The sequence below is a fragment of the Ascoidea rubescens genome (genome assembly GCF_001661345.1).
Source record: "Ascoidea rubescens DSM 1968 unplaced genomic scaffold ASCRUscaffold_11, whole genome shotgun sequence".
Taxonomy (NCBI): Eukaryota; Fungi; Ascomycota; class Saccharomycetes; order Ascoideales; family Ascoideaceae; genus Ascoidea; species Ascoidea rubescens.
In genome coordinates this window covers 522,100-536,211 of record NW_017962923.1, presented here as the reverse complement: position 1 = coordinate 536,211, position 14,112 = coordinate 522,100, and the positions used below count along the sequence as shown (strand labels likewise).

The 14,112-nt window shown below is 28.8% G+C and overlaps 6 protein-coding genes across 6 annotated transcripts; 3 read left to right on the top strand and 3 right to left on the bottom strand.

Moving 5' to 3' along the window:
* Positions 1-12: 12 nt before the first annotated feature.
* HTD2 (hydroxyacyl-thioester dehydratase HTD2) lies at positions 13-1,095 on the top strand (the record flags this gene model as incomplete). Its single annotated transcript, XM_020191973.1, has 1 exon — positions 13-1,095. The coding sequence occupies one exon, from the start codon at positions 13-15 to the stop codon at positions 1,093-1,095; it is 1,083 nt and encodes a 360-aa protein (XP_020046035.1).
* Positions 1,096-1,215: 120 nt separating this feature from the next.
* On the top strand, positions 1,216-1,773 carry NOP19 (Nop19p; the record flags this gene model as incomplete). Its single annotated transcript, XM_020189607.1, has 1 exon — positions 1,216-1,773. A coding segment is annotated over one exon (558 nt), but the record flags the coding sequence as incomplete, so codon positions are not given.
* A 1,076-nt stretch (positions 1,774-2,849) lies between these two features.
* On the bottom strand, positions 2,850-8,808 carry CFT1 (cleavage/polyadenylation factor CFT1). Its single transcript, XM_020193713.1, has 2 exons — positions 7,789-8,808; positions 2,850-7,758 (listed from the first exon to the last, which is right to left on the bottom strand). Exons 1-2 carry the CDS (start codon positions 8,521-8,523, stop codon positions 3,073-3,075), a joined length of 5,421 nt encoding a protein of 1,806 aa, XP_020046033.1. The 5' UTR covers positions 8,524-8,808; the 3' UTR covers positions 2,850-3,072.
* ASCRUDRAFT_92352 (Clavaminate synthase-like protein) lies at positions 8,806-9,824 on the bottom strand (the record flags this gene model as incomplete). Its single annotated transcript, XM_020195101.1, has 1 exon — positions 8,806-9,824. A coding segment is annotated over one exon (1,019 nt), but the record flags the coding sequence as incomplete, so codon positions are not given.
* A 178-nt stretch (positions 9,825-10,002) lies between these two features.
* Positions 10,003-10,761, top strand: SKI6 (exosome non-catalytic core subunit SKI6; the record flags this gene model as incomplete). The annotated part of the gene is made up of 1 exon (XM_020190750.1): positions 10,003-10,761. The coding sequence occupies one exon, from the start codon at positions 10,003-10,005 to the stop codon at positions 10,759-10,761; it is 759 nt and encodes a 252-aa protein (XP_020046031.1).
* Positions 10,467-14,042, bottom strand: ASCRUDRAFT_111161 (uncharacterized protein). Its single transcript, XM_020188750.1, has one exon. It carries the CDS (start codon positions 13,986-13,988, stop codon positions 10,770-10,772), a length of 3,219 nt encoding a protein of 1,072 aa, XP_020046030.1. The 5' UTR covers positions 13,989-14,042; the 3' UTR covers positions 10,467-10,769.
* Positions 14,043-14,112: the final 70 nt, after the last annotated feature.

The following is a 14,112-nucleotide window of genomic DNA, read 5'->3' as shown; positions in this document are numbered from 1 at the left end:
TCAAAATGGAATATGAGTATTTTTTGGAGAGTTAAAGGGTTCAATCATTTGGTTATCAAAAAGATTAGTATTCTTCGATTCTATTCATCATTGCAACACAATACAGTTGAAGCAAAATATTTCAAATTTAAGAATGATATAGTCAAGAAAAAATGGACAATTGAAGATGATTTATCATTAACTCATGCAAGCAAATTGATGAAAATGTTAAATTCCATTGGTTTTGATAATGAGTATAAATTGAAAATGAATGGAGTGTTACCAATTGGGTATAATTTTATTTTTTTTAATCCAGTTTGTGAAGAAAAATTAATTGGTGATGATGGGTATGATAATTACCAGGCTCCGATTGCAATTGATTCAAGTTTAAATGGATCAAATAGATATAAACAGCTATTCAAAAGAAGACTATGGGTTGGTGGGAAACTTATAATTAAAGGCGAAAATCATTTTTTAAGATTGAATGATTTTAGTGAATGCATTGAAAAAGTTAGCAAAATTAAAAGATTTAAATACAATGAAGATAAAATTGACTATTATATTACAATTGATAGAAAGATATTTAATAGTAATAATGATAACTGTTTACAGGAAACTAGGAAACTTTATTACACATCTAATTTAAATAACAATAGTAATAATAATAATAACAATATTAATAATAATAATAATAATAGTAATAATAATAATAATAAAACAAAAAAAATTAAGATTAGTGAAATTTTTTTATTTCGATTTTCAAGCTTAACATTTAATTCACATAAAATTCATTATAATTTAAAATATTGCTCGGAAATTGAAAAGATTCCTAAACTTATTATTCATGGTCCACTATTGATATTAATTATGATAAGATATTTTGTCAATAATGAGATAAATAGGGAAATTAGTGAAGAGTATAAATTTATTCAATCGATAAGTTATAAGAATCGATATCCATCGTATGTGGACGATGAAATAAGTTTAAAATACAAGATAAATGATGTTGTAGATGGCGGTACCAGTAAAGCAGATATATGGATTGAAAATAGTGCTGGCGTTATTTGTGCTGATTGCAAAATTTTGTTTAGCAGTAAAAACAGCAACATACCCTGATAGAATGGGATAAAAACGGCTTAAAACGCTGCTAGCACGTGTAAGGCCCTGGGTTTTTCAACAGTTTTTCTTTTTAATTTGTGTTATGATAAGATAAATTAGATAGTAATGCAGGATTTGAAGAAGAAACAACAGCAAGGCTTGAATAAACAGTTGTCTTTGCAATTTCGATATTCATTAAACAACATTAACCGTAGGATAAAAAATTGGATTGAATCAGATGGCAGAAATGAGGCAAATAGCAATATCAGTGATACAGTGTCTGCATCAAATGACGAATTTTTAAAGCTTCCGATAATCACAAATGGTTTTGGATTGTCCTTTGCTAGTAGTGGCAATAAAGAAGAAGACAAAACGCGCCAACAAAAAGAGCATATCAAAACAGTTGAGCAGTTTTTGAAAACGGATCAAAAATTAAACAAAATTACCATGAGTCAAAATAGAAGCCAAAATAATAAACAGCCCAGCTTTAGAATTAATAAAGAGGACTCAAAGGCGATGGTGTCGTTAAAAAATAAGATGCGGAAGGAGAAAATGAGGAAAGTTCGAAACACACCAACAAGACAGGAGGTGCTGGACGATAATGATGGAAGCGACAGTGAGTTGCGCTGGAAAAAAACCATCCAAATCAAACGGGGCTCAGGGTTGTTATTGGATGCAAGCAAAAAAAGCAAACAGAGCCAGCACAGGCGTTGATAGTAGAACAAGCAGCAAAAGCAGTAAAAGCAACTATATGTGTCTATACGTGTCTATACTTTAATTGCACATACATACGACGTAATAAGCAGAAGAATGCTTATATGACATCCGCCGAAAACCACCGCGGTAAAATCCGGTGTTATTTCAGCAACAGGAGCAGAATCAGTAACTTCTTCAACTTCTTCAGCTTTTTCAACGCTTTAATACCAGTAATGGCTGCTCCTACTAATCCTAAGAAGTCTGTCACCTGGATCGACTCCTCCTCGTTGACGAGCATATCCTCTAACGACTCCAGCCTTTCCAGCAGCGAGACCAACTCTCTTTCAATCAACATCAACACACTTGTCAACAATGAGAAGATCCACTTGAAGGAAGACACCCACCAACTGAAAACTTCTAACAATAACAGCAGCAAATCCACAAAAGTCCTCAAATCTCCCAGATCCACTAGATCCTCCAAAATCTTAAAACCCCTAAAGACTATCAACTCAATTTACCATCTTTCTTTTCCAAAGATTAATAATTTTGATTTTTACAAATTTCCTTATCATTTTATTTTCATACTCTATTATCTACTAATATCGAAATATGATGACTTAATTGATATTAATAAGACAAATTTTGTCTTATTCAATTCAATTGTTATCCTTTATTTTTCTCACATTTTATGGTTATATATCATTTTAAATGATACTTTCTTATCCACAAAAAAAATCAATAACATTTCTGAAAATAATATCAATAATACTAAATTCAAAAAAAATAAAAAAAATATAAATGAAACTAAAAAAATTGATAAAAAATTTAGTTTTAATCAGTCTACATCAAATAACAAGAAAAATTCTTTTACTTTAGTCTTAATTTTTTCTGCAACTTTAATATCTCTATTATTCACTTTTCCAATATATTTAATCTTAATTTTATTTGGTGCTCCAATTTCAACTTTATCTTCCCAGACTCTTGTTTTATCTTTGAACTTATCAATTTTAATCGTCTTTCCTATAATTTCCTTTTATCAATTTAATTTTCAAATCTACCACTCTTTATTGATATTCAAAAATTCTTCTTTGAATTTTTTACTTAATAATCATTTATTATCAATCAATATTTCAATAATTATTTCAATCTGGTTATCTACTTTTACAATAATTTTAGATTGGGATAGAGATTGGCAATTATATCCAATTCCTTTAATTATAGCCGCTTATTTCGGAGGTTTAATTTCTTCATTTATATTAATCCTATTTAATTATTTACATATTAATTTTCAATAATCAATTAAAACCCATTTAATAAATTATCAATTAAATCCTTCCATAGCTCTTGGTAATAATTTTCTCCGATTTTGTTTCCTAATTTTTTCCTTTTATCATCATTCATTTTAATAAACTTCTTGATCACCTCAAAATCAATAACATTTTTAATTTTTTCATTTATGTTACTATCATTATTCATCCCAAAATTAAAATCACCGTAATTTCCAAACCCTAAATTATTAATGTTTTTATTATTATTAAATTTTTTCTCTCCAATTAATGAAGATTTTATTAAAAAATCTTTATTTAAATTAGAATTTAAATACTTATTTAAACTTAATGGCAATAATCTATTCCCCTTAGCATTTAATCCTAACCAACTGTTTTTGTCTTTCTTGATAATCTCTTCTTGTAATATATGTAATCTTCTATAACTTGCTTCGCTAATTGGAATCACTGAAAAAATAGACCCGTCAACATTACTCCCAATCACTTGAAATTCATTATTTGATGATGATATATATGTTGAAAAATTAGGCTTTTTAGGTAAAAATCTCATACATGTTGTCAATGAATTTATATTAAAAATAGATTCTCGAAGTAGTTTATACCCATTTTTTGAAGTCGAGTTATCTGGATCATATTTTAATAAATGTAAAGTATTATCGTTGTCTGCAACAACTAGAAACATCTCGCCATTATATACTAAAAATTCGGCACAATTCACATCAATCTGACAATTATCCTTTGATAACATTATCATTCTATACGGTTCTGCATCAAACCCTAATAACCAAATACTTTTCATAACATCACCTAAAATTATTAAGTTTCCAAACGATTTAGCTTCAGAGACATATAAAGAAGTATCAAAAAATGCAACTGGGACAACTGTATTATCCTCTTGTAAATCTCTAACAATTATTTTCTGCCCCTGGGACACTAAAAATCTACCTGAAACCTCACATATTGAAGTGACTGCTCCTTTAGTTTTCTCTCGAAACAACTCTTTAAATTTATGCTTGGTTTCTGGTTTTCCTGGTTCTGGAACAACTTCAATAATTTCATAAAGATTAAATGCGCCACTTGACACCAAATCCTCAGTTCTCACTATTCCTGTTCCAAATAGTATAATTTCCCTTTTTTTTTTATTACCTGTAGAATTTGTATCATTAAATTCATGGAAAAACAGCAATGGATTTTGACTCATTGGATTACTACTATCATTCTCATTTGTTGAAGATCCAATATTTAAAAAAATTGACTTGACATTTAGTGCTATTTCATTAACACTTAAATCAATTTCATCAATGATACTCCAATTTAAAGGTGACACAAGCCTAATGAATCCTTTATATGATAGAGCTTGGGGTTTAGTATCGTCAAATCCCACAATTTTATTTCCATCTTCATCAAGAGAGTTATATGTAACTACTTTATAACTTGATATCACAAATGTACCAGTGTCTTGATGATATGTTATCGACTTCAAGCAATCTTCAAATGGAATTTTTATTACTGGTAAATTATTACTATAGTTAAATACTTTTGGCAATTTATTGTATGAATGATTGTCATTTATATCATTAACATCATTGTTATTGTTTACATTGTTATTATCATTATTATCATTATTATCATTATCATCACCATTATCGTTATCATTATTGTTATTATTATCACTATTTTTATTTTTATCATTATTTTTGTTATTGTTTTTATTGTTATTATTATGATTGTTTTGGGTATTATAGACATGATTATTAACGGCAATATTATTATGTATATAAGTTTCAATATTTTCATAAGGTATTGAGCAAATTCTAGCATTTTTGGAAATATCAACAAAAATAAAATCTGATCCTTTATCAGTGTAATTTAAAATATGATTATGCTTTCTATTAATAAATGATGTCTTGTATTTAAATCTTGCAAATGCAATTGATGGAAATCTTGTAAATTTGAAAATCCTTGGAATTGATTGATATTCTTTTATAATTATAAATGGTATTCTTCCTGTGACAAAACAAACATGCAAACCATTTTTAAAATTATCAACGTATTGTAATCTTCTTTCAATCTTCGTCCCCCAGGAAAACGAATTATCAGGGGCCCCAGTTATTTGCAAATTCTCTTGTTTCAAAAATTTACAAATTTCACCATCCCAAAATAAATTGTAGATTATAACCTCTCCTCCGATTGTTAACAAAATCAAATATTCTCTAGTATAATATCTATCACCCAAAGAGACTAGTTTGATTTGTTTTATAAATGGATCAACATCACTTCTTGCATTCATATCAAAAAAATTTAAATAAAGATAATTAGAAAGTTTTGAAATATTATTCAACGTGAAAACTTTTTCTTTATGATTTGGTTGGAATATCATAACTTTATTATCGCCAGTAACCAATATAAACAAAATTCCTTTTTCACCTTCATCCATCAAATCAATATCTTCAACATATTTTGGATTTAGTTTTGTGTTTATTTCTTTTTTTATTACATTTTCTTTATCAGCATTTCTTTTCCGAAGCACAAAATCAATAATTGAGTCAACATTGTTCACAGATTTGTATAACTTTGAATTGGCGATTGCTCCACTTGTAATTAAAATATCATCTAATATAGAGGGTAGTTTAATTTTTTCAAAAAAAATATTTATCTTTTCATTATCGTCTAAAACATTTGAGATGAATTTTAACACTCTAGCAGCACCAGTCGAAGTTGTTAATAATATATAATTTGCGTAAACTTCAGCAAAAGTAAAAACCTCATTATTACTTTCATCATTTTGGTCATCGTTATTATTATTATTATTGCTTTGAACATTATCTGATTGTATTTGTATATTGTTCTTATCAAATTTATCAGTTATTTTTAAAGTTTGCAATAATTTGAAATTCAAATCAAATAAGTAAATGATTTTCTTACAAATCTGGACAATATGTCTTTCTTTATTAATAAAATTTACATTAAGAGTAAAATCATTTATTACAAAATCACTTTTGGTCCAATTTCTAAAATTATCATTTACTAAATAAATATCACTTTTTAGTAAAGAGTGATTAGTAGTAATCAAATAATTAAAGTTTTTTTCTAATCGAATTCCCTTTTTACGTGTAATTAAAACAGATTTTGTAGTTAAAGTAAAAACATTGGTGATTTCGTTATTAAATTTAAGAGTCGATTTAATTTCTGGTTGAATTGAAGGATTGAAAACAGTTATAGATGAAGAATTATTAGCACCACTGGTTGCAACAATTGAAACTTCATCATGGTTTGGATTTTGTAATCCATTGATAAATTTATACGTGGATAAAGGAGCAATAACAAAGGATGTTATCGGACCATTATTAATTAGCACATCATGAATTTTGAAAAAAAAGTCCTTTGAGGTTGATATCTTGTCATTAGGATTTACTGTATCGTTGATGTAATTGATTTCATCTTCGTCATCGTCTTTTTCGTATTCAAGATCGTCTGAATCAGAATCTGAGTGTGAGGTATCTTGTTCCTTTATAAAGATACCCTTTTCATTGTTTTGATCATTATTTTCAACAACTTCTTCTTCATCAGTGTCAATTTCTATAAGTTCATCAACTTTTAAATCTTTTTCTTTAGAAGAGGAACTATTATTAACAGAACTTCGGTTTTGTTTAAGTAAATTGTTGGAAGTAGTTGAAAGAGTATCGTGAAAATAATTCCATTGCAATAAAATAGAGTCGCCATCATTTGATCCAATAAAAATTAGATTTTCTTCTTCTACCATTGTAATTGTTAAGGGATTGGTAATATTTTTAATTAAGTAATTATCGTTCGATATACGATTGTTAATATTAAAATTTTCAACATAAAATTTTTTAATTTCTCTACCTTCAAATTGCAAGGTTAATAAATAAAAACCTTGATTTTGAGTTAAAATCAATATTTTATTGACGTTTTTAATATATTTGAAAATGGAATTTTCTAATTTTAGATTCAAATCATTTTGAAAATTGAAATAAGTGCTAAAATTGGAAGAAAAATAATTGTTAAAATTATTCAAGGATAAGCCCTTAGATGAGCCATTTGAAGAATCCAAATGCAATATTTGATTAGTTCCTATTAAAAGACATCCGGAATTTAAATGACTATTGAGAGGAAATATTTTGAATAAGTCATAAGGTAGATTTTTAACGTTTAAAATTGTTGTTGATATCTTTAAAGAAGAATCTAATGAAACAATAATCAAACTAAGCGAATCTTTAACTTTTGGTAAATTTCCGGCCCATGTTCTTTTTGGGGAATATAATATTGCTAAGGTTGGCTCTCTGAAAGATTCTAAAAACTGAACATCTAGGATTGAGCTTATTTGAGGATCTAGTTTTTCTGCAAATATGATAAATGAAGGATAGTAAATTGTGTCATCATAACTTGATAGAATATCGTAATCTTTTTGATTTTGATCTTGAGTTTTATCATGAGTCTCAAATGAATGATTGTTATATATATTATACTTATCGTTGTCCTTATCTTTATCGTTATCTTTATCATTAAATTCGCTTTTATAAGAATTCTGGTTGTTTTCTGATGATGAAAAAAGTTTTCTTTTTTTGATTTTATGGCTTGTAGAACCTACTGAAGAGGCGTTTTTTGAAATATTTAGATTGTTATCATTGTTATTATTATTATTATTATTATTATTATTATTATTATTATTATTATTATTATTATTATTATTATTATTATTATTATTGGTAGTAGTAGTAGTATTAGTAGTAGTAACAGCAGTATTGGTATTGGTATTGGTATTGGTATTATTTGAGGTTTTTTTATTATCCAATTGAAAATTAAAATCAAAATCCGAATCTTGTTTAAAAGGTAAAAAAGCTAATAAATTATCAAACCATAGACAAGAGCAAATGTAGTTTGGATCCATTATTAATTTTGAGGATTCGTTTAAATCTTTAAATGAATTTAAAGAATCAAAATAGTTTTCATAATAATGCAAAGATGTAGTTTCAATGGAATTTTTAGAGATATTCCATTTAATAATTGATATTTTAGCAAAAGATGTTGAAATTAATAAGTGATCTAGCTTTTTGTTTTTATTCGGATTATTCAGATACAATTGATTATTTTGATTATGATTTTTTTCAGTATTATTTAAAAATTGAGGATTATTGTTATAGGCAATATCATTTTCATTTTCATATTCAAAATCATCGATATCATTAATATCATCAAAATTATCACTATGTAGTCCACTTAAAGATAACTTTAAAACTTGAATATTGTTTATTTTTCCTTGTAAATTATATTCATTGATTAGGGATAGTTTTTTCTTGTTATTTTGGGTAGTGAAGATTTTAAAGATTTGTAATAATGTTCCTTTTGAGACAATTAGATTTTTATGGTTGAAACTTGTGAAATTGCAGGCAACTGAGTCGTTTACTCTGGTTGGCAAGACCAATTGGTTATAGGCATCCATTTGGTAGATTGGTATATGTGGTGAAATCTGATTATAACTGCCTGCAAAGGGTTTCTTTGAGAAAGGTCAACAGAAGAAAAATTTCAAAAGTATCATGCACGTGACACATTACCGGATTAGGCGAATCCGGTGGTTAGAGGTGTTAAAAAGGTATGTGGAAAATGGAAAGGATAAAGGAAAGTCGAGAAAGTCGAGATTAAAAAGCAGGGAGAAGTCAATGGAATATAAATTGTAAGATCCTATGTATGTGGGAGGATGGCAATGGCAGATGAGGAGTATAGGCTAGTAAGTCTTCCAGCCATAAGTGGCAGCCAAACGTCTATCCAAGTGTTGTTTGGCAGTGAGAACTTCCTTTGAGTTTGAAGCACCTCTGTTTTTGACTTGATTTACAAAATCGCTTGGAATTGGAACCAATGCAGTTTCATCTTCAGGATGGCTGAAAAAAACAATGGAATAACGATCCTTGTTTTGTTCGATGCTTTTAATGGGGAATTGGACTCTGTGGATGGTTGATTTTAAGATGCCATTGGTCCAGTAAGAGAGTTGGTCGGCAATGTTAACGATGATTGGCGGAGCCGAGGATTTATTTTTGTAAATGGAGTCGATGTATGGAACACTCTCCCATTTTTTTGAAGATGAGAAAAATATCTGCAAGCCTTCTTGATTTTCCTGTTGGAACAATAAAGTCAATCCACCATAGTCGGTGTGAGCACCTGCTCTAACCAAATTTTCCGAATCAATGGACTTCAAGCTGGGGTATTTTAGAAATCGAAAGACAGAGCCAGATTTCTTATCTGGTCGATGACGATCAATAAACCAATTTTTGCCACCTTTTGAATCATCGATATTTAAAGCAAGAGCTAAATAGTATAATATCTTGATGCTAACATTGTAAAGTTTTTTAATTATGTTTGAAATGAAAACCATCTTGTCGTTATCATTTGTGAAAAAATCTGGTAAATCATGGCTGGGAAGACCAGATTCGAAATTCAAATTTGCAAAATTGAAGGCTTCCTTGGGATCACCCCTTTTGTTGTTTGATTTTTCGTCCAACAACTCACCAAAGAGGTCTGAGTAGCCAAAATTTTGTTCATCGATAGGGATTTGTGTTTTTTCTGCAAGCAGCAAATCGAAAAAGTGTTTGGAGATGAGAAAGAGATGAGAGACCTCGTCCTGAGAGAAGTCGTGGCCATCAATGAACAAAAAGCCCTGATTCATGGCAGCATCGAGGAGCTCAGAGGCAATCTTGTGCTCGTCGCGCTGCTTGAAGTCAACGATTTGCAAAGGGTTGGAGCTCATTGTGGTGCAGTGGTTGAGAAGTGGTTGAGAACATTTTCCCAGAAAAAAAGCACAGAAAGCTGTACACGTCCGCACTGCTGGTCTCAAAAAACACGTGTTACACGTGCATTTTATTTTTCAAGAAAACCGGCTCAAGAAGCAGAATCACCACAAGCACCACTAGAAGCACTCACCTTGTAGATGTCTCGTCAAGAAATATATTCCCCTGAGGGGTTGAGGGTTGATGGCAGAAGATGGAATGAGATCAGACGTCTCTCCTGCAAGATCAATACCCATCCCATCAGCTGCGATGGCTCCTCCTATCTTCAAATCGGCAACACCAAGGTCATGACAATGGTTCATGGTCCTATCGAGCCCAAGAACAAGTCCAGCTTGCTTCAGGATAGAGCCTACTTGACTGTCAACCTCAATATCCCATCCTTCAGTTTCTTCAATGCTACAACAAACAAGAAATTGAGCAAAAACTCAAAAAAAATCCTTGAATTGCAAGTTTCGCTTGTTAACATCTTTCAAGATTTGATCATTCTTAAAAACTATCCCAGAACTCAAATCATAATAAACACAATTGTACTAAATCAAGATGGCTCATTGATCTCTTCAATAATAAACTCAATCAGCTTGGCCTTAATCGACAGCGGCATATCAATGTATGACTATATTTCTTCTGTCAACTGTGGTTTATTTAACAGTAAATTTCCCATTTTGGATTTAAACTATTTAGAAGAACTAGATTTGCCCTTTTTAACAATCGCAATAATTGGAAAATCTGAAAACGTTTCCTTTTTATTATTAGAAAATAATCTTCCCCTAGATGCTCTAGAAAAAATTCTTGCCATCTCAATTAGTGGTTCTCATAGAATAAAAGATTTAATGGATAATCAAGTTAAGAAATCAAGTAAATTAAGAATCAAATCTATAAATGAACAATCAATCAATTAATTATGCTACTAAATAATTCTATATATATCTTTAAAAATGATATTTATCTTATCAAATATTACAACATTTTTTTGGATCAATTGATTATTTATCATATTTTTCGTGTTTTTGTTATTATTGTTATTTTTGTTTTTATTATTTTTACTATTCTTGGTAGTTTTTGTATTCTTAATATCCCAAATACTTTCTAAATTTCCAACATTACTTATAGCTTTTTTATTACTAAAACTTGCAAGCGATAATTTATCATTATCTTGTACTTCCTCATCAATTAATAAATTTAAACTCAAATTGTTTAAATTGAATACTAAAAATGAAATTAAAATTCCAAGTTCTTTTAAAATCAAATTTTTTTCAATTCTATAAATAAAATTTTCTTCTTCACCATTTTCCTTTTCATTATCTTTTTCTTTTTCTTTTTCTTGCTGTTCATTTTCAAGATTATAACTGCTATTAAGAATTGAATTGAAATCCTCAAATATAAATTGTATTACATCTTCTTTGGTATATTTTGTATAAAAATATTCCTCTTTTTGTTTTATACCAATATCAAACTTATTATTCCCATTTTTTTCTTTACCCCCTTTACTAATCTTATTATTACTAAACTGTTTTTTCATACTTTTATCATTGTCAGCATTTCTACGAAATCCAATACTTCCATTATGAAATTTATTTTTCTTATAATAAACATAATTTAGTGACTTATATTTCTTAATAATCTCTTGAAAACTAACTTCTTCTTGATTTTCTTGATTATTAAAAGTACCATATCCATCAAAAAAATCATCATCATCCTCATCTTCTTCTTCCTCTTCATATCCTTCAGACTCTTCAAAGTTTTCAGCTTCATCAGATTCTTGAATATTTTCCCAACCGTTTACTAAAAAATCGGTTTTCTCAGGTTTTGGATCAAACTCACCATTTGCTCTTTCTATAATTTCAAACATATTATCTGCTGCACCATGAGTAATCTTTGTATTGACAATATAGTCGAAATCCATCGTTAAGTAAATATTGATAACTTTTATCAAGTTCAGAATTATTATTTCGAGCTTAGTTTTGAATATTAAGTTGATCAATCTTTCGTAGTTATTAAGATTACCTATCAATTTATTTATATTAATTAAATTTCCCTTTTTGATGTCTATTTCATTTAGATTTTCATCTTCATTTAAAATTTTGTTTTCATTTGAATTTTCATTATTCTTCTTTTTAACTTTAATAATATCATTAGGAGTGTTCAAGTTAATTAATTTGAATCTTAACAAGTCATTTATTATTAGGCCTTTGCAATTCATCAATGCATCTAAAACACCGATTATTGATTCGATTTGGCGATTATTGCTGTCATCAGCGTCATCATTATCATTACCATTATCATTATCATTATCATTATCATTATCATTATCATTATTAGTATTAGTATTGTTATCTTTCAAGTATTTATTTCTATAATTATCGAATTGTAAATGGTTTAATAAATTTTGATTAAAATCAATGAGTTTATCTAAAAAGCATTCAATATTATTAATGACAGTGAAGAGGTTTTTAATTTGTAGTTCAATTTTATAATTTATTAATTTTTTATTTTTCAAGTTTTTTTTTGAATTAACAAGGTTGTTGCTTAGATTACTGAAATTTAGATTTGAAGAGGAAGCTATATACTTGCTATTTAATGAGTGATTGTCTAGATTGAACATATATATTAATTTTAAATTGAATAAGGGAGAGTTGATTCTTAGAACTCTGTTGGCTCTTAAAAATAGTTCGTAATTTAAATAAACGTAGGGTAAAGTTTCATCTTCATCAAGGTCCATGTTTAAAGGTTGCAGGATTTCATTTGTGTAACTGTTGATAAAGTCTTTATTATGGTAATCATGAAGCGAAAGGGAGAGGTGATTTGAATTGGAATTTTCTGGTATTAATTGTTGTTGTTGTTGTTGTTGTTGTTGTTGTTGTTTTTGTTGTTGGAGATTAAAGTTTTTTTTAAAGTTCCATATTGGGAATAACTCGTTGTTATTTGAATTGATGTATTGATGATATGATTGGAAGTTTTCATAAGATTTAAAGTTTAAAATTGTTTTTTCGACTAGAGTAATTTTTTTTTCATCTAATAAATTTAATAAAGATAGGAAGTTTTTTAGTAGAATGTTTGTTTCGAATTTTTTAATGTCGAGGGTGAAAACCAGGGCAGAGTTTGGTAAATCTTTTAAGAAGTTTTTAATTTCGTTTATTATGATTAAAATATTAAAGGATAAAGGTTGAATCTGGTCGAATTTGTTTGAATTGAATAGGTTGAAAATTTTTGATAGTGAATTTTTGTTATTGTTGTTATTGATGTTGTTAATGTTGTTGATAATGTTAATATTGTTATTAAAAGAAAAGAAATTATTCAAGTTTTCAAAAACAGTAATGAGATCCAACAATTTTTTGTTGCCTTTAAGCATGATTGAATTCAAGTAAAAGTTTTTGAGAAAGGTGAAGCCAGCTATTTTCGTGCTTGCGACTAGGATAACTTGATTTTTATTGTTATCTAAATCGTCAGAATCGGATAAAACTTGATCAAGATCATCGAAATCGTCGATGCTGCCAATGGCATGAATTTCAGTTTGACCAAAAGACCTGGAATTTGTATCAGAAACGTCGGTGTCGTTTTTAATGTTGTCATTTTCGTTGTTATTGTTGTTGTCGTTTTCATTGTTTTTGATCTTGATCAATTTTGAATTTTTGTTGAAAATTGATAAAAAGGTTTGAAATTTTAGTAGCAAGTAGAAATCGAATTTTAGCAAATTCATTTGAATGAGCTTTAAATCTTGCAAGACCATTAGACATTTGTTGATGACTATGATCTTTTCTTTGTTGATAGTGGGATTGGAGGTGTTTGAAATGCTGTAGATTTCAGATAAGGAAGAGTGGAATTTCTTGAAAAATAAAGAGGATTTGATGTCTGGTTTGTTGTTGAAGGATTTGATGTTGGTATCAAGAAGTGGGGGCAACAATAAGGATTCAATGTCATTTGAAGTCAATCTTTTGCTGAGATTTAAAACACCTAGGACTGTATGCAAAACGTTAAGATAGTAGCTGTCGAGAACAAATTGGAAGGACTGGATGCAGTTACTGTAATGATTAGACAAGGTCAATAGCAAGACACCTAGATCGTAAAAAAACTGAAGCTTCTGGCCATTCGAAAGGCTCTCCATTGTTGGAGGATTGGTATCAGACATTGGTGAGTACTTTATTGTTGTTGTGTTGTTCTGGAGGCTAGAAGACCATAGCTTGCAATTGGTGGTGATGGTGTATTAGAAACGAAAGAAAAGGAAACAGGTGCCGCAAAAGGCCCACCGTGAA

Excerpts from the sequence above, each read along its gene's own strand:
- CFT1 (XM_020193713.1), bottom strand. The coding sequence starts at position 8,523 with ATGGATGCCTATAACCAATTGGTCTTGCCAACCAGAGTAAACGACTCA. Across the intron at positions 7,759-7,788 it reads CTAATACTACTACTACTACC|AATAATAATAATAATAATAA; the intron begins AATAATAATAAT and ends AATAATAATAAT.
- ASCRUDRAFT_111161 (XM_020188750.1), bottom strand. The coding sequence starts at position 13,988 with ATGTCTGATACCAATCCTCCAACAATGGAGAGCCTTTCGAATGGCCAG.